The sequence below is a fragment of the Haplochromis burtoni genome, unplaced genomic scaffold, assembly GCF_018398535.1.
Source record: "Haplochromis burtoni strain Fernald_Lab_line unplaced genomic scaffold, NCSU_Asbu1 Contig_297, whole genome shotgun sequence".
NCBI classification, from domain to species: Eukaryota; Metazoa; Chordata; class Actinopteri; order Cichliformes; family Cichlidae; genus Haplochromis; species Haplochromis burtoni.
This window is the reverse complement of record NW_024582658.1, coordinates 396,809-415,322: the sequence shown is the minus strand read 5'-3', so window position 1 is coordinate 415,322 and position 18,514 is coordinate 396,809. Positions and strand designations below refer to the sequence as shown.

At 45.2% G+C, this 18,514-nt stretch overlaps 2 protein-coding genes across 5 annotated transcripts in view; both read left to right on the top strand.

Moving 5' to 3' along the window:
- Positions 1-223: 223 nt before the first annotated feature.
- On the top strand, positions 224-6,837 carry myclb (MYCL proto-oncogene, bHLH transcription factor b). 2 transcript variants are annotated; one of them, XM_005940872.2, is made up of 3 exons: positions 224-525; positions 1,434-2,115; positions 3,922-6,837. In XM_005940872.2, the coding sequence occupies exons 2-3, from the start codon at positions 1,479-1,481 to the stop codon at positions 4,698-4,700; spliced, it is 1,416 nt and encodes a 471-aa protein (XP_005940934.1). In that variant the 5' UTR covers positions 224-525; positions 1,434-1,478; the 3' UTR covers positions 4,701-6,837. The 2 variants fall into 2 exon arrangements, with proteins under 2 accessions (XP_005940934.1, XP_042083967.1); XM_042228033.1 differs by having other exon boundaries at positions 1,431-2,115.
- Positions 6,838-7,160: 323 nt separating this feature from the next.
- Positions 7,161-18,514, top strand: part of trit1 (tRNA isopentenyltransferase 1) — a 46,218-nt gene continuing 34,864 nt past the window's right edge. Inside the window, exon 1 of one of the 3 annotated variants that reach the window (XM_042228032.1) lies at positions 7,161-8,183. In XM_042228032.1, the coding sequence (XP_042083966.1) occupies positions 8,025-8,183 (159 nt within the window). In that variant the 5' untranslated portion in view covers positions 7,161-8,024. The remainder of the gene's footprint in view (positions 8,184-18,514) is intronic. The other 2 variants (XM_014339593.2, XM_005940873.3) reach the window with 2 other exon arrangements.

Below are 18,514 nucleotides of genomic sequence, written 5' to 3'. Positions count from 1 at the left end.
CAAATGCTTGTGCATGTGCACGGACACAAATAAACACGCTCTTATTACGTGTGCGTAATTATTGCAAAAGCAGCGCGCTGTCACCTTACGAAATCTGTGTCATAACACTCAGCTCGCACTCTCGCTTTTGCGCTCCGGGCTGTTATTTTTCAGTGTGCTGCACCTTTAAACGGCGGGCGTGGCTCTCCTACTACGACCCGCCTCTTATGCAGAATAGCCAAGAGTCCTTCCCCCGGATCATATAGTGCAGCAGTCTGCAAAGAAAGTGACCACAGCCAAAGCCTATCCAGCCCTCTGAGCGGTGGGACCGCGACCAAACGGACTCGTTCACCCCCGGTGACTGTTTACCACCTGAGAGAGAGACCGAGCGCAGCAGCAGAGGGAGGGAGGGACGCTCAATTTGGGAGCAGATTGCTTGTAAAGGAATCACTGTGGCTGCTTTTTCTGTGTTTTTTTTTCTTAGTGGTGTAATTGCGCACAGCGGATCCATGAAGACGCAGACAGGTTTTTCACTTTGGGCACCAGGTAAAAAAAAACTCCTCACAGCTGACACCCAAACGCACACGTGGATGGTTTAGATAATAAGTGAACCGCTTAAAGTTTTTATTTTAATTCTATTCGCAGAGGGGTGTGTACTGGGGGTTTGACGAATGGAAAAGCCGCATCTCCAGCGCGCCCGCTGCTTAATTAACTGATCGGCTTTTTAGACGCAGCTGAATTCCTTGAGCTTGATAAGGAGTCGAGCCGAGGAGGAGCCAAATAAAGTGCTTTACTCCCGGTCTGAGCAGCCTCACCGGGAGTACCGGAGCTGCTACCTGCTGCCTGTCTGTCCAATTAATCTATTTTCAGTCCCATTTTAATCGCCTTGTTTTCTGCTGAGCAGTCAGCGGAACACCCCCGCCCCCTCCCTTCAGTATCCTACTACTAAAACAGTGTTATGTAATGAGACAGTTGCGAAACTTTGAACTTCTCAACAGCTGCAGCAAGACTGGTGTTCTGGTTTTGGTTTGTTTTTGTTGTTTAAACCTTGCGGCATGTGAGCGGAGAATCTTTATGCCTGAAAGTCAGTGTGTTCACCTCCACCACCACTCTCTCCAAATACTGTCTTATGAAGTCTTTACCGATTTGCAAACAAGGTTCTAGTGATTTAAGTCATCTGTTACACCTTCTTTTTTTTTTAAGGTGGAGGTTTATTTCCTCAAAGGCAGGTCGCTGTTTACGAGGATAAACTGCATCATTATCTAACAGGCAGCGATGCATGAAAATAGATGCATTATGCATTTACCACAGGGTCGGACCCCCCGCCCCCCCAATAAATAAATAAATGATTAAAAACAAAATACGCACAGCGGTGTTATTATTTCTGATGCGAATGAGGCTCAGTTCTGATCCAGCTGTCGGCTCTGTGTGTGTGTGTGTGTGTGTCTCAGCAGACAGCGGGAACAGGGAGTGATTCACCCCGCTGCCTCCAGCCATCCATGCCGGGCATTAGCTCCACCGCGCCTCGTTATGAAAACTGGGACATGGACCACCTCGACCACTACCAACATTATTTCTACGACGACCACGACCCGGACGAGGATTTCTTCAAGTCCACTGCGCCCAGCGAGGACATATGGAAGAAATTCGAGCTTGTGCCGACCCCGCCCATGTCCCCTATCCGGGCGGTGGAAGGGTCGGGCAGGGTCGGACTGCTCTACCCGTCTCTCGGAGACAAGCTGGAGTGGGTGTCCCAGTTCTTGGGGCAGGAGGATGAGCAGCAGCATCAGCAGGATGTGCCGTGCAAGCTGGCTACGACCGGCGACTCGTTCGGGAACCTAAGCTCTATCATAATCCAGGACTGCATGTGGAGCGGCTTCTCGGCCGGACAGCAGCTGGAGAGAGTTGTAGGGGAGCGGTACTCTGCCTGTCCCGGGACCGGAGTGGCCGCTAAAGTCGCAGCCGGGTCCGCAGTCACCTCCCCCGGGAGGGTGCAGAGTGGCCCCGGTGACACTGTTGCCCTCGGCGGCTTGGCTGCGGACTGCGTGGACCCCGCCGCGGTTCTCACGTTCCCGATAACAGGCGGATGCAAGAAACAAGTGTCTTCTGGTTCCGAATCACAGAGCGACTCTTCAGGTCAGTAACAGGTGAAGCGCACTGATGTACAGCGTGAATGGTAGCTCTTTCTCTGTGCAGTTGTGTGTCACAGTGACGTTGAACAGGTAGTTCAGTGGCCATAGTTACTTGTTCTGTTTCCACCACATCCCTGTCTCTCTCTCTCTCTCACACACACACACACACACACACACACACACACACACACACACACACACACACAGTACTTAACACACTGGAACTTCCAGACCCGCCCAGTCATGTTTTATTTAAGTCTCCTTTATTTGTTTACTTGGATCAGTGACTTTTAGGTATTTTGTTTTTGAACTTAGTCATTTTTATTACATTTTTATTGCTTTGGTCAGCCATCTTGGCAGTAATGGCTGGCATGGCACATGATGGTGACTGCATTGCGTTACCTTTGGTGCATGCAACACATGCTTGAAGCCCAGAGAGCGACACACCCATCCAAACATCTGCTGCTTGGCAGGGATCCAGCAGACCAGCTGCTACTTCTCCCTGCTCCTCTCCTCCAGTCTGACTTATGATAACAATATCCTCTCTGCCGGCTCTCCCTGACCTCAAATTTGACATGAATTCAATAAAGAACACTTATTATTGGAACTTTATGTAACTGGGAGGGATTGAGAAGCCACCCCCCCTTAGTTATTCTGTCTCGCCTGAATTTTTCCTGAGACAAGACCTACTTTTTCCCAATTTTGTATTTTTTTTTTTTTTTTTTTTTTTTTTTCTCCCCCACTCCCCCGAACCCATATGATCGAGTCTGGTATGTAGGCTGCCATGTGATGTCGAGCTCGGAGCGTGTGTGGAATGCCACAAAGGGAACTTGTTGCTGCATTCCTCCGCTCAACAGGCTCCGGCGCCAATTGTGTTGGGGGGTGTATTTAGGCCGAGCCAGCCCGGGCTGTGAATAGGAGCAGTGGGGGATTAGCCCGTTCAGGAGGGTTCAGGCTGAGCTTCGGTAATGAGTCTTTTTTTTTTTTTTTTTTTTTTTTTTTTTTTTTTTTTGACAGTGTTGAGCATTTCATGGAGAGACGGGAGCTCTGAGAGCAGGAGAATGAGCCAGCCCGGGAAACAGATGTGTGTTTAAGCTTCAGTAAAGAGCTATTATAGGGTTACTCTGGAGAGTCCGTCCTGTATGCTTTTGTAATATGAGACTTGAGACTTGCTTTTCACATGAGTGCTGCTGAGGATAATAGCTGGGGTCGCCTTACTCCCAGCTTTGTGTCTGTCCCCTCTTCTTGCTGTGATCTTAGTTACTTAAGAGTGTGTTTTAATCTATAAGAGTGCTGAAAGTCTCCTGGGAGTCTACTCGATTTGCGGGATTTGGAGTCAAAAAATTTATTTTATTTTATTTATTTATTTCTTTTAAACCCTGTTTCCACTCTAGTAAATAGAGGAACAAATGGGTTTTGCAGCGCTGGATATTAGTCGGCTCATTTTAACAAGTTGAAGAAGCACCTGAGTGCTTCACAGCCTAACCTGTCTCTCCCTCTCATGCTCACTCTGTGCACATGAATGAAGAGGGGGAATTTCCACTCAGGGAGCTGAACTAATGCAGTGATGATTCAGAGCCTTGGTGAGAGTGTGTGAGTGAGGGAGATCATGCAGGTTTCGCGAGGCTCTGTGAATATCTTTTTCGCAGAAGCATTTAATTGGCCTGAGGAGGCGGGAGGCTAGAGCGAGCGTGTCAGTCAGGCTGCTCACCTCAGCTGGCATTTTAAGTCTTAAACGCTTCACTCTGTGTCTTTCTTCTCTTTGGACACACATTTATCCAGTTTCTTACCTTTTTATTTTCCCCTTCAGATGATGATGATGACAAAGATGAGGATGAAGAGGAGATTGATGTGGTCACGGTGGAGCACAAGCAGCAGCGTAAACCTCGCCGACTGGTCAACACCCGCAAGCCAGTGACCATCACAGTGCGAGCTGACCCCTTCGACCCCGGCATGAAGCGTTTCCACATCTCAATCCACCAACAGCAGCACAACTACGCCGCTCCCTCCCCAGACACTCTGCCGACAGCGCCCGAGCCGCCGCGGAAGAGGGTTCGGCAGGAGAACGCATTGGCTCAGGCGACGCCGCCGCCTCCCCAGAACTCTAGTTCCCACCAGCCCCGGCCCGGCCACGCCCCACTGAATTTGGACAGCAGAAACCCTCACGTGACCGTGGCCAGGTCGGAGTCACCTAACCTCAGCGCCTCCTCTCCTACCTCCTCCGCCTCGCCGTCATCTCCTTCATCCTCCTCATCTCACCCCCAGAGATCCCCTTCAAAGCCCCCCTCCTTCTTGCACCTCTCCAGCCCGCAGTCGTCCGACTGCGAGGACACCGACAAGCGCAAGGCGCACAACTTTCTCGAGCGCAAGCGGCGGAACGACCTGCGCTCACGTTTTCTGTCGTTGCGGGACGAGATCCCGGGCTTGGCGGACTGCCCCAAGACTCCCAAGGTGGCCATCCTGACCCGAGCCACTGAGTACCTGCAGCAGCTGCACGCCAGCGACCGGCAGAAGGCTCAGGAGAGGAAGCAGCTGAAAGCCCGGCAGCTGCAGCTGCTGCAGAGGCTGGCGCAGCTTAAGCGCTCCTGAATCTGACCCGGCACCTCACACGTACACTCACAGGACTGAACGGGACTCTGTGAGGATGAAAAAACACTAATGTTCACTTGGAATAGTGCGGGTGGATTTCATTTTTTTTTTCCTTTTCTTTTGTTTGTTTTGTGGTTTGCACATTAGCTTCTGAGTGACTGACGAGGCCACAAGCCGTCATGACAGCAAGCTTAGGGACTGATGATCACACGGGGGTATCCGTGGATCGGTGTATGCGTGGGCTTTCAGTTTTAGGTTTGTCCAGCCCCCCCCCCAGCCCACACTGTCGCTCGTTAAGGCCTGCCGCGTTTGTTTGACGAAACTGCCGCGACTGTGTCGTTAACTGCTGCACCGCCTCCTCAATTATGACAGACTCTTGTTGCGCTTGCACAGCTGCGACATCCCCCCCCTGAAATGTCTTTGTGTACTTTCCATCACATGGCCTCCAAGTTCTTGATATCCAACATGTTGACCCTTTGTTTTTCTTTTTATCTGTCATTGTCCTCAAATCTCTTTCCCTTTCTTGTTTTCTTCACACTACTTCTAACCTCTGGCCAGCCAGAGACGCGGAGCAGTTAATGATGCAGTGTTATCATGCCCGTCTCGAGCAGATGAAGTCCCGACTCCTCTGCCTGCAGGTTCCAGATTGCAGCTTTCGGTATCTTACCCCCTCAATCGTCAGACGTTTCAAAAGCATCGGCTTTGCCCTTCTGCTTCGTAGCGTTATTTGGAGAAGATACAAATTTAGCAAAAATCCCAAGAATGTTCCCGCCTGTCTTTTCGTATTGTGCCATGGAGACCAGCCAGAAGATGAATGTCAGCATCCCTTAGTTAACTAAGAGAATCTTTTAGGACCTGATTTGAAATCTTTGTCCCCCCCCTCAAAAAAATGCCTGTAGATGAAGCCCACTGAGGTTCAGCTGTATGTTTTTTCATCTTGCTGTCTCATGAAGTCTTTTTTTTTTTCCTGTTTTTTGCATTGATGTAATGCCTTTAGAAGCCTTTCAGTGTATGTAGACTGTCCAGTTGGATGTTATGTATATAGTACACTTCCTGTACAGTCCCTTCCAAACCAAAACCAGAGCTGTCTACTATACTCGCCCTAGTTGTTTTTTGTTTTTTGGCTCAAGCTTGCTGGCTTTTCAGAGACAACTCAAAGCTTCTATTTTTGTTAATAAAATGATTATTAAAAGGAAAAAAAAGTAAAAATAAAACACTTTGAACGTTGATCACACTAGTCACTTTGTCACAATGTTTTTCATTTGTTACGGTTTTCAGAGCCTCCTTGTTTTCATACTTGTGTGTTTCTGGGGTTTCTTCATTTGTTTAAATAATAAATCAGACCAGTCAGAAGTTTTTATACTATATTTTCCTACCAAGTTGTGTTTCAGTGTGAGCTAATGACTGTTTTTTGGTTAATCGCAGTGGACTGGGCTTTATTGGTGGTTTATGTGCTGAAAGTTGTGTATCTTGATTGGATACCCCACCATAAACAATTCAATCACTATAGCTGTAACGCTCTTAGATCTAGTGCAGGTGTTATGGATGGTGTGTGGACTTAAGAGGATCTACTGATGAAACTTTCGGCTGTGTGTAGCCTTGATGTCGATGCTTTCTGCTTTTTCTTTTTTGTGCAAGCCTGGTGCTGCCTGTTGTCCTGTAAGCCATGCAATAGGACACTGTAGCCCCGGATCGAGTACTGTAAACGATGAGTTTTATTTCCAGCTTCACTCGCTCTCAGGAAAATCCATGTAGACTGCAGCTTTCGTATCATGGCTGTAGACTGTGCTTTTGGAAGGGGGGGGTAACCTGTTATTATGCTGTTTGTAACAACCTCAGGAGCCACCACAGATGGGAGAAAGTGAGCTTTAAGAGCAGGAGATGAATGGATTTGGTTGAAGAATTGTGTGCTTTCCCCCCCCGCTTCCTCCTTAATGCTCATTAATTCAGCACAAACCACCAGTAAACCCAGTCAGGTTTTTCCCCCAGCAGGGTACACCCATGACAGTGGTTTACATAGTAGATGTTGTTGTTTTGTTTGTTTGTTTGTCCCCCCCCCATGTGTGATGGTCACTGGTTTCTGCTGTAGCACAGTCATAGTAGCAGTGAATTCTTTTTTTTTTTTTTTTTTTTTTTTGGGACCTTGTCTCAGCACTTTTCTTTTTCCTGTACCTCATAAGCCTCAGTGTATGAAGAGTAAGTCAGAAAAGTAAATAAATTCCATGGTTTGACTTCATAAATCAATCATTTGTCTCTCTTTCTTGAGTATATCACAGAAATCAGACAATCAACAGCAGAAACGGGAAACCTATTTGCCAGTCAGTGTTGTTGCACTGACGTATGCGCACGCAGTAGTGCTTCACAACATAGTCAGCTGGGGAAAAAAAAATCTGAATGGCCATTGGGAGGTCTTATCAGCAGGAAAAGCTGCAAAATTTGAGAAAAATAGAATTAAAAGTCCAAAATTTATGATATCCTTCACATTTTCCAAAGCTGTCTAGTGGGCCAATTCTGGCCCTCAGGCCTTGTATTTGACACCCTTTCTTTAAAGTTTTATTCTGGGGGTAAAGCTGTAAAATTTTTGAAAAGCTTTTCCTTTTGTGAGGTACAAACAGCATTGCAGTTTTCATAATTTTGGACTTCTACACCACCACAACAGGCTTAAAATGAAACAAGGATTCAATCAAAGTGCAGATTTGCACTTAAGCAGAGATAAAAGATCCTAGGGTAATTTGTGAACCCACAATATGAGCTCGACATGTGCAGCATCCAATTCTATTACACACAGACACTGTTTTCCATCAAACCACCTGAATGAGTGAACACAATCCCCCCACTCCTCATCCAGTGTTTGTTCTATGCGGTCTCCAGGGTAACTCTTGGTAGCATCTTCACCATGGCAATAAACATCTTTGCTCACTACTGCAGAGCGCTGGCAGTTTCCATAGAAACAGTGCCAACTATGCGGTTAAATGTATCTGCAAAAAGCATCGCACGGGTACCCTGAATGTAGCAACGAGCGATCTGATTGGTGCAAAAATACAGCATCAAAGCCATCTACCGTTATGATAACTTGGTTGCTGGTTAATTCGGAACTGGACGGAACCGGTTACTGCCAGTAAAACCGTTTAATCCAGTCAATTTAATTTATACCAGCGACAAGACTGAACCAGTATAGTAGTAGTAGTAGTAATAATAATAATACTAATAATAATGTTACAGCAGTAACGGCTCCCCGTTGCTCGGCAACAGAACCCTCCTCCTGTCTCCTGTGCTCACAGCGCATGCGCGCGGTCGTCAGCTGGGCGCCGATGACGCAGCATCATGGCGGCTTCCACTCTGAGCGTGCAGGGTGCTCTGCGGAGAGCAATGGTCCCGTCTTTAGTGGTGATTTTGGGAGCTACCGGCACCGGCAAGTCTAAGCTAGCGATCGAGATCGGAAAACGGCTTCAGGGGGAAATAATCAGCGCCGACTCCATGCAGGTAGGAACACGAGGGAATGCGCAGGGAGTCCTTGACATGGCAGCCATTATGCTTTACATGACCCTCCGGTTGTTGAAATATTTGGAGAAAGGGAGAGCAAAACGTGAAAATAAATAAATAAATAAATAAGGTAGATCCGAATTCAGAGAAGCAGCACGTCATGTAAGGTGGTGCTGACTAATAGAGAAGACGTAGAAGGCCAGATCAGTGCGCCAGATAGCAGACAATAGGAAAATAAAACGTCAAGACGTAAAATATGAAACTTCGTCAGACGGTCATTATAGCATAGTTTAACAGATGTAACGCTTACCTTAGAGGTCTTCGAGCAGCGGAGGGGTAAGTGTTTCAAAATTTGTCTGATCTGCTTTAGCTTTGGTTTGTAGCACCCACAGACTGTATATAAAAGATGGACGTAACCACCTTGATGTTGGTTTCTGGTTGCATTTTAAAACATCAGTGTTGGTACTTTGGCCCTTTTTGGAGGCAAACTTGACCGTATTTATTCTTCTATGGCTGAAGTGCACTGTCATCAGCTAAAGCTAGCAAGCGTAGTTAGCATAAACTGTGCAGGTGCAAACACAAAAACCTGCTAATTCAAGCTTATTAGCAGGTAGTAGCATTTCACCAAAGCTAGGTGCAAATCTGTCAGTTCTTTTCTGCCTCACATACCTCCTCTGAAGTTGCTCTGAAAGTTGAGATAGTCTACAGAGAAACCAAAAGTTTCTTCATAGCCACTGTCACAATTTTGTAGCTGAATTTGAGAATGAGTTGGTTTTGGAGCCAACTTTAGATCATTAGAGGAGCTGTAGTTTTCTGAGGTTAGCTCTTGGTTGTTGGATGGTATTATTCAGTAACATAAAATACATATACATATGGATCTCTGTATTATCAAGCATGAAAAATACATATAGGAAGTGCTTAATAGATGTCAGGACTCCACTCAACTATCATCATTTTTAGTGAGGTGTTAATTTTTACTCATTTATTTGCAATAAATAAGTAAAAATAAAAATCATACTTGTGTAGCAGTGAAGACTATGGTAGAGAAAGACTTGTCAGAGTGATATCTTTGGTTGGAACCTGTGCAGTGTTGCACAGCGTAAGCATGAATATAGATGAGTCACACCTGCAAGCCAAATCTGGCCAAATTTCTGACCAGGCACCAGAAAGTTTTGTCCCTCCTTGCTGCAGCAGCAACTTTACTGCACCTTCAAGCTAACAAGCTAGCTATCAGAGGGTAACATCAAAAATGAAAAATGCTAATGGAGGCAGTCAACCTTAAGAGAGTTGGAAGACAGAGTAGTTTGTTTCATCATTTGGAATACACACCAGCACTCATAAATAGTTATTGGTGTAGCTAAGGAGTGAGGAGTTTAAAGCGGAACTTGTACAAAGTGTGTCATTTGAAGTGGAGACGATAGGTTAAGGTAACACTTAAATATCATCTGGTTATTTATTGAATTCATTTTAATCTGATGTGACCTCAATATAGAATAATCAATGTTGCATCATTATAACTAAAAAAAGTAAAAACAAATATTATTTATAAGAGCAGAGCTACAGATTAAAAATGCCCAAGGCAAAGTGGTCAAAAGTCTGGCTGTACTTCACAGCAAAATATGCAAACTCAGCAGCCTGCAACAATTGCTTTAAGCTGATACTGTGATACTGTCAAAGGAGGTAACACCTCAAATCTGATGAGACACCTGGCGACGTATAGCGTTTTTTTTAAAAGCCGAGAAATGCACCGTATTTGATAGCTTGCTGTGAGACCTCACACCAAGCACATCTACTGCGGGTGTGGTGCCTGTTATCGGACCCAGAGTTAGCAACATCCCCCAAAAACCCGAAGAGGAGAGTCCTGGCCCCTAGCCCTGCCAGTGTAGCAGAAATGATGACGGATGATGATGGCAGCAGCAGCCGTTCTTCTCTGCGTGAGTAGCTTAATGTTGTTCGTGTGTAATTTACGTTGAGTAGGCTAACCACGTTATTACATTAATGCATGTAAGGTGAACTAGCAAACACCATCGTAGTTACATGCGGCTGTCTTCTTGTTTGATGGCAGATACTCCCTTCACCCTGGCCAAAAAGGCTAAAATGACCAAAGAAAAAGTGGAAAACAGCTAAACATGAGAGGTTTTTGGACAAAGTTTGTGTTTTTTCCATTGTTTAAGCACTGCTTCCAGCCAAGAGTGATACCATATATGCCCCATAGCTGCAGAAAAGGCTAACATTGTTATCTTTTTACAAAAAACAGCTGAACATGAGAGGTTTTTGGACCAATTTTGTGTTCTCCATTCTTTAAGCACCGGTTTGAGCACCGTTTAAGCACCAGCACCGTTTCAAAAGTACCGGTTTGGCACCGGTATCGGATAAAACCTAAACGATACCCATCCCTACATAACAGTCAGATAAGTCAAAATTTACTCAGCTCATTCTTCTTGCTTCCTCCACTTCCGTACCATTGATTCATTAATGCTGAATTCTCTCGCAGCTGCTCTATTCCCGTGTGGTTGCAGTATGTTAATAACTAACCTTGTAATGTGGATGGATTATCTCAGTTGTTCTCCTGACTGAAGTTTGGGCCATTTACAGCATCCTGCCATGCGATTGGATTTGTCCATAACCCTCGGGAACCGTCACGGTACAGCTTCCTAGCTTACCCAAGTTGTACTAAAACATTTTTTGACAGATTTTTGAGCGCCGTGTACCACATAAAATCGGTTTGAGGTCAGTAAGTACAACCAGAATGCGAATTTGCCTTATAATCTAGTGCACCAGATTATAAGGCGCACTGCTGATTTTTGAGAAAATTAAAGGGTGATATTGCAAGTTTATTATTTTCTAGTGATTTTGAAGTTTGTTTAATCTTAAGGTTGAATGGAGATTTGTAGAAATGAGTGCAAGGACACAATTAAAGAGTGACTGTTATTCTTTTACATCAGGAAATGCTCCACACACTCTATGAGTGGCTGTCGTGTTCAGGCTTATATGTCCAGGTGGCAGCCTACTTGCAGAACTGTAATCGCATTGCATGCATTTTATTGACTTGGTGGCGTCGTGGAAAAGCAGCTATTTTTGCTGACTGCTTTAACCTTTATGTGGACTGCATTGTACGTGAGTAGACTGAGCCGGATTTGCATTTTCAGGAAAATTGAAGCGTGTCAGAAAGTTGTTTTATGCCAACCTCTGATTCAGTTAGTCATCCATCCATTTTCTTAATTGCTTATCAGGGTCGTAGGGAAGGAGGGGACTGGACCCTATCCCAGCTGTCATAGGGCGAGAGGCGAGGCACTCCCTGGAAAGGTCACCAGTCTGTTGCAGTGCTGGTGTGAGTCTCATGAGTTTGCCAGCCTTTCTCCAACGTGGCTTTAAGACTGTTGTTCTGTTGGTGTCTTTCATGGTTAATACAGTCAGTATCACAGCATTGTATACTACACAGATATACCTGTTCACTCGAGTTGTTAAACTTCAAGCCGAGTAAAGGTTTGGTGGAGGTAGGGGTCAGGTAGAGGTTACAGGCTGGTGTCAGTTTTAGGGAAATGAATGTAAATGAGTGCAATGTTCTCTGCAGCGATGGAGGCACGCCTCTTTGTGCGTGTCTCTGTGTCAAAGCAGTGACATTTAAAATCTCTCACACTTGTGTCATCCCCTCACCTCTCTCTCAGCCCCACCCTGCCGTTTGGTTCCCAGGCTCTGTTACCACAGCAACCAGAAAGGCACATTCACTTCTCACAGAGAAAGCTGGGTGCTGGTTTGAGTCTGGTTCATGTTATAGAACAGAAATGCACAGAGGGGGAAAAAAAAAATCCAGCTATCCACAGATGCCGGTGTCCTGCGGGGCTTTCTCTTATTTGGTAACTAATCACATCTTCCATCACCTTCCTTCCCCAACCCCCGTCTACCTGCTTCTTGATGTGCATTGTCCTTGAGAGCGTCTGTCCCTGTGGGGAGTTGCCTCTTCCAGCAGTCACCTGGTATTGGGCAAACTGGGTTACACTAATAACATTTCAGCCCAGAATATCTCGGCAACCAGCGGCCCTGGTTGGAGAGAAATTGTGGCCTAGTTACAGCACGGCAGCCCCGTCCGCAGCCTCCTTACAGTATCTGGCCTTGTTGCCTCCTGTCAGTGTGTGTGACAGCGAGAGAAAGCCGGAGAGACACGCAGACATGGAGCGAGTGAGAAAGTGGCTGCTTATGTGAGAATGGGGCTGTGTATAGGCTAGAGCTGGCCTGTGTTGTCTTTGGGATAGGAAACAGTCTGGGCTTGTTTGGGAGAAAGCAGCATTGTGCTGAGCTGGTGCATATTCAGCGCCGTGCTACGCCGGGCCCGGCAGCTGAGAGTGAATGGGCACGCTGTGGCCACTGGGAAGTGCCTATTGTCCCGTGGAGAATCGGTTCCCACACTCCCTAACACTCCTATTGTGTTCCTTCACCCCCCCTCTCCTTCCCTCCCGACCACAGCCCCGGCCCCCAGCCCACAGTTCATTGGACGTGCAGGGGGATATTATTCACTCATTAAACGAACATGCTATCCATGGCAAACGCACAAGCGGCTCGCTGTACTGTCACTGAATGAGGCTCTGACGAGCAGCGTAAACCCTCGGTTCCCAAAGTGGGGTCCAGGGACCAGCAGAGGTCCTTCAGTAAGAGCATTTGGAATTGGAACAACTGATTTTAAGTTTCACAGCCTTCATGTTCCTGTCATCGCACCGGGTGTCTGCAAGTCTGAGCTGTTTTAAATAGGCAGTTATTTAAAGCTCCTGATGGTGCACAGAGAGAGAACCTCAGGTGCACATGTTCACTATTAGATTATTCCGGAACTGGGTTAGTAGTTGCATTACAGCATATCTTTAGCTAAATTTAACTGGACTTGATGCCCTTTTGCGTTTAATTTTCTGTGATTCCTTTTCTTGTACTGGTTGTAGAGATTAGATTGTACCATTTTTCTCCTTTTCCTTTTCTCTCCAATTTACAGGTTTCATTGACCTTTGATTCAAGTAAAGGTTCAATTAAAAAGGTCTTTGGGGGGACTTAAGTTTGGCTGTTTTAATTTGATCATTGATCCACTGTGGCAAGGGGATGTGTATGTGTGCACACATGCTTTCCTAAATTAAATTTGAAAAAAAAATGCTCTTTATAACAGAACCTTTATCTGAAAATTCTTTATTTATCAGGTAATTTGTGATAAATAAATGGTGATGCAGTGCTGGCTGGTAGTCTTTATTCTTCTCTGCAGCGCCAGGTGAGCTTTTGTTCAGCCACACATGAACCAGTTCCCCAGCTGATGTTATGTCTGGTTCCACTTGCATGTCCTCCAGTTGGAGCAAGTCTCCAGAACTGAAGTCATCAGTAGCTGCAGTACAAAGCAGTGGAGCTGGAGCTCGTCCCACATTGAGACGATATACTCTCAATACAGCGGATTGTTCACTAGTAAATTTGTCACGAATGGCGTCCTTCTCTCTGACTGGGGGAAAATGGAAAATAAAAATGCATAAATGAGCTGCCAGAGTGACAGATCCACTCAGGCTGCTGTTACTGGTGACACAAACGGCAAATCTTTGATCAGTTGTACATTCTCGGGAGGCTGCTGAAGGATGCGACTTAACGGAGGTGGTCATGGGGGAAAACTGTCACACAAAGATTCTCTGTGAGGGAGGGATGACTCCCAAATAAATCCGAAGCACCGTTTGACCAGATTTAAGTCCTGAACTCAGATTTCATTGAGAATTTTTGGACTCAGCTGGCATCAGTTTGAGTTGAAAAAGGCAGCCTGCAGTTTGATGTTTTGTCAAGGTTTTTCGAATCTCATTGTTTTGTGTTCTCATTGTTCTGTGATTTGTGGATGTTGTGTGTACAGCTGTTTAAGGGGATTGAACCGAAGGCCTTTGTTCCTTTGTGGGGTTGACTGGTTCCAACTTAACAGCAGCCTCCTTGTAAATAGTGGCGTCCACAGATGGTTGAGTAGCAGATTGTCGCCAACTGCCCTTGATTCCTTCGAATACACATCCAGGCAGCGTCGTGCTCTGAGTAAGAGTTTAGGTAATAATGTTGCTCTAGTCTTCGGTGTATGAATGAGATTGTGAAAAGGCAGAGTGTGCAGACGTTTCCCTCTAGAGAGGAGAGATGTGTTCACGCACTGCCGCCGCGCTGATTGGACATGATGCAGAATTCGGTTGGCTCAGACGAGCTTTTGATGAGCTGCGACAGACGGACATTTGTTAATCAAGCATCACCTTGAGAGAGAGGATGATTTGTCAGGGCATCGCTTACTTACTGACAGTGCTTTGCAAGACATTATTGTTAATAACAAACTGTTGAAAGGTACTCTGTGGATCCCTCACTTTATTTGCCACTGCCCATATTTTCAGTTGTGATTCAGGTTTGTGATATCTGATAGTTTGGGCTTCTTGTACAACAAACACATGGGATATTTTGTTTTCCCAAGAAAATTTCAGGACATCAGCAAATTTTAAGAGACATCTGAGACATAAGTGGAAAATTGTGGATGAGCGTGTCTGTAAAGACCCAACAAGGATCCAAACTAAGAAACATATGAGCCTGTTGTGTTATTTTGCAGACACATGCAGATAGTAGGGAAACAGGTCAAGACAGTTTCAAAAGACTGGTGGCAGGTAGAGCAGCTCGTTGTTGTCATAAAGCTGTAGTTAAGTGCTGTCTTTGTTGGGTATTAAGAGTTGTCCACTCAGGAAGCAGAAGTCCGGATGGATGCAGTGAATGAGGGCATGCGGATGGTTGTTGTTCCAAAAGAAGATGGTAGGGTTAGGGCACGATGGAGGCAGACGATCTGCTGTAGCAGCCCCTGAAGCTAGTAGCTGACAGAAGTATTGGTAGTAGTAGAAGAAGACCACCTAAGTACAAACATGCAAAACCAGCAATACAGTTTTGTTAATACTTCAAATTCAAAGTTTGTGCACATCTTGCGATATTTTCTCATGCTTTTGTTTATTTCCCACTTTTTTGTGCCAAGGAGACCAAGAACTCCACTCAATTAAAAAAAAAAAAACGAAACAAAAGTTATAATGACCGACCTGTTTGAAAGGCTTTCGGCTCTTCGTCACACGCTAGCAAAATGGAACAGATGACGCAATAGTTAAATGCCAAGCCCTGCACACGGGTAAATATGAAGATCAGTCAGCAGCGGTTGCATCCGCTCAGATTAGATCAGATTGTTTTTTGTTTTGTTTTTTGTTTGTGTGAACAGATTTTTCTCGCTTACTCACAGTCGCACGTTGAATGGATTTGCTAACAACATATTCATCTCCAGGCACAGCGTAAAAGCACAGCGCTGGACTGTGTGAAAGGCGTGCCTCGCAGGGGTGGGGATGGGGTCGATTTACAACAGGTCGTGCACATGCGCGCCGTATATCTTGTGACCCTTCACTTTATTCGCGTCTGAAAGAAGGTGCCGCTGTGTTTCTCTTAAGGACTGCATGAGCGGCGAATGGGTGGATGATTTGTCAGGCTTACTCATCTGCTGCCGAATGCGAAAAATGGGCCCGAGCAGCGGGAAAGCTGCCTTGTGTCATCGTGGCTCTTATACTCCTATGAAAGTGGAGGAGGAGGGGGGTGTCTTTTGTAGTGAAAAACACCAAAGGGCTTATTTGCCTTTTTAAGTTGTAAATTTAGAACGTGATGGTTGTGTCGCTGTGATTTCACTCCTGTGAGGCGGCTTGCTCGTTCACAGGCTACGCTTATTACCGGCCAGAGCTTGTTACACTCACACACACTCTACACATGCATGCTACGCACAGCTTGTCTACACATCAGACACATCCTACACTCTTATATCCCTCTAATTCTCAAGCAGTCATCCCTTCCTCCCCCTCCTTCGCTCTCATTGTGCGTGTCTCTCTCTGTGTGTCTGCCGAGCCTGTGACCTGTCTGGGCTTTGACAGATCGGTGTGCATTGGAACTTAGGCAATGCTTCCTCCCACATCCAGTTTATTATGTACCTTTAGAAGTAATTTGAGCCAGTGTAGCAGAGCTCTAGAAAAACAACACAAAACTGACAAACTCCTATTTTGTGTGTCTCTGTGTGTGTGTAAGTGAATTGCAGTCTGCGGGTGTGGTGATGCGGTCAGGCACAGTCAGGCAGCATGGGAGAGGAGGATAGCAGGATGGAAGAAGAGGAGGAAGAGGAAGAGAGGGGGCGGTGGGGCTACGCCATGAATGATTTATTAGTCTGGCATTACTGGGCCATTCCCCACAGAGAGACAGAGGAGAGGAAGATGGAGGGATAAATTGTTGAAGGATGGTGCCTTAAGGGGAAGGAAGGAAAGAAGGGGTAGAAAGAGAATGGGCAGTATTCATTTGTGAGCGTAACCGAGGAAAGGATTCCTGGAGACAGAGCTTACAGTCTATGTGCCGGAGCATGTGCCGCGGCCTCGGGGAGGCTGAACCGTGCCATTATCGACAGCTTCCCTCTGACCACGCTGTTGGTTTTTGATCAAAGCTTTCGGTATTTTAGTATTAAATGTTTAGCACGCTGTCGCTTTGCTGTTTGAGCGCTGCAGTGTGATTTAAATCATCATCGTGGGCTCGCTGAAATCGGAGCTCATGAAATACAAACTGCAGCACAAACACAGATTAGATCTGCGTTTGATTTGCAAAAACACTCGTGTGTTACTAAATAACATGTGTTGATCAGACAGTGTCCAATAGTTTTTTTGTTTTTTTTTTAGCAACATATGGTATTGATGTGACGAGTTATCATTTTCTTTTTTTGTAAAATGTAACATTTATAAGCCTCTCACTGGGACTATGAGCATGAACGTGCATCACTTAAATGTAATTTAGACTTTTGCGAACTTTAATTATAGCCTAAGGATTATGAGATTACACCAATCAGCCACAACATTAAAATCCACGCCTACCTTGCACAGTAGTGCAGGTCCCCTTAATGTGCCTAGAAGAGATCTGGACTCATGGTAGTACCCTGTGGGTTGTGGGGTGGGGCATGTTGGTCATATTCCTTCAGCCGTTCTTGGACTTTTTTTTTTTTTGGACTTTACTTTGTTTTGGAGCCAGGTGCAGAATAAAATACATCTTCTATTACTTAAAGCTTCTGTTTAATTGAAAACGGGATGAAAATAACAGATTAAAAGTTTAAACTGAGAAGTTTGACTGCTGTTTGAAAAATATGTGCTTGCTTTGAATTCAGTGGTAGCAACATAGTTCAGAAAATTTGGAACCGGGCAGCAAATTGTTGCAGAAAAAGTGCAATGGTTAAAAACTGCTTGTGTCATCTCACAACTAGGATTGGATATGAAAACATACAAATTGCATTATTGGTGTCTTTCAGGCAGTTTGGTAGTTTAGTTGTGACACACACATATGGCGCTGTCAATTAACAGCATTTACCATAAATCCAAAGCACATCCATACAGGGAATGATGATGATTTGAGTGACGAGCTCTTTGCCCTCTACTGCGTCAGGCTTTTGAATTTTATGGTCTGTTATCTCTGGTATGTCTCGCTTTTAAAGGAATTTTTTACATTGAGACTACATCCGGGAAATTTTAAGCAGCGCGTTGTATGAAACAGCTGTGATTGGCACATCATCAGATAGTAATTTAAGGTGCGATTCATATGCTTTTGCTTTGTGGAGTATACAGTTTCTGTATCTGTGGCATTCACCAGATAAAAGCCATGGGCCTCTCAACTTGCGCAGCTCCAGTCATTGTTAGTGGGAGATGGACATGCCTTTATAACAGAGACAGCTACAGTATCCTATAAGCAAAACGTAAGAGTAGCTTTCAGCAACAAATCAGATTGTGGCCACAAGAAGGAAAGGAGAGAGACCGATTTACTTTGGTACATTAACTTATGTCTGTATTTAGCTTCTCCTGATGGAATGCCACAGGTCAAGCCTAACATTAACTGGCATAATGTTAGCTTATGATCCTCTGCTCTTGTTGTTTATTCAGCGCTTGTCTGTTGTTAGGAGACGGGAGGGTCAATGTTTAATGTGCTGACAATATGTAAGTGCAACATTATCTTGATGTTCATGCCCATTTGTTAGAGCCTTAACTTCATTTCAGGAGATGAGGTTTGAGATGAGGAGGAAGAGGATGACGTTTTATCCAGATGCTGGTTGTGCTCTCTCAGGTTTTCACTTCTTTGGTGAAAGATGATAAAACATAGCTATTATCTTTCATATCCAGAATGTGAAGCTGCAGATACAAATTTGTACCATGGTGGTACATAGTGTGTCATACATAGTATGTCATGGCTTTGTGACATACTTTGTATGTGGTCACTCTCTACATAAAACATGATTGGTGGAACAGTGATGTTCATCTCGGCCA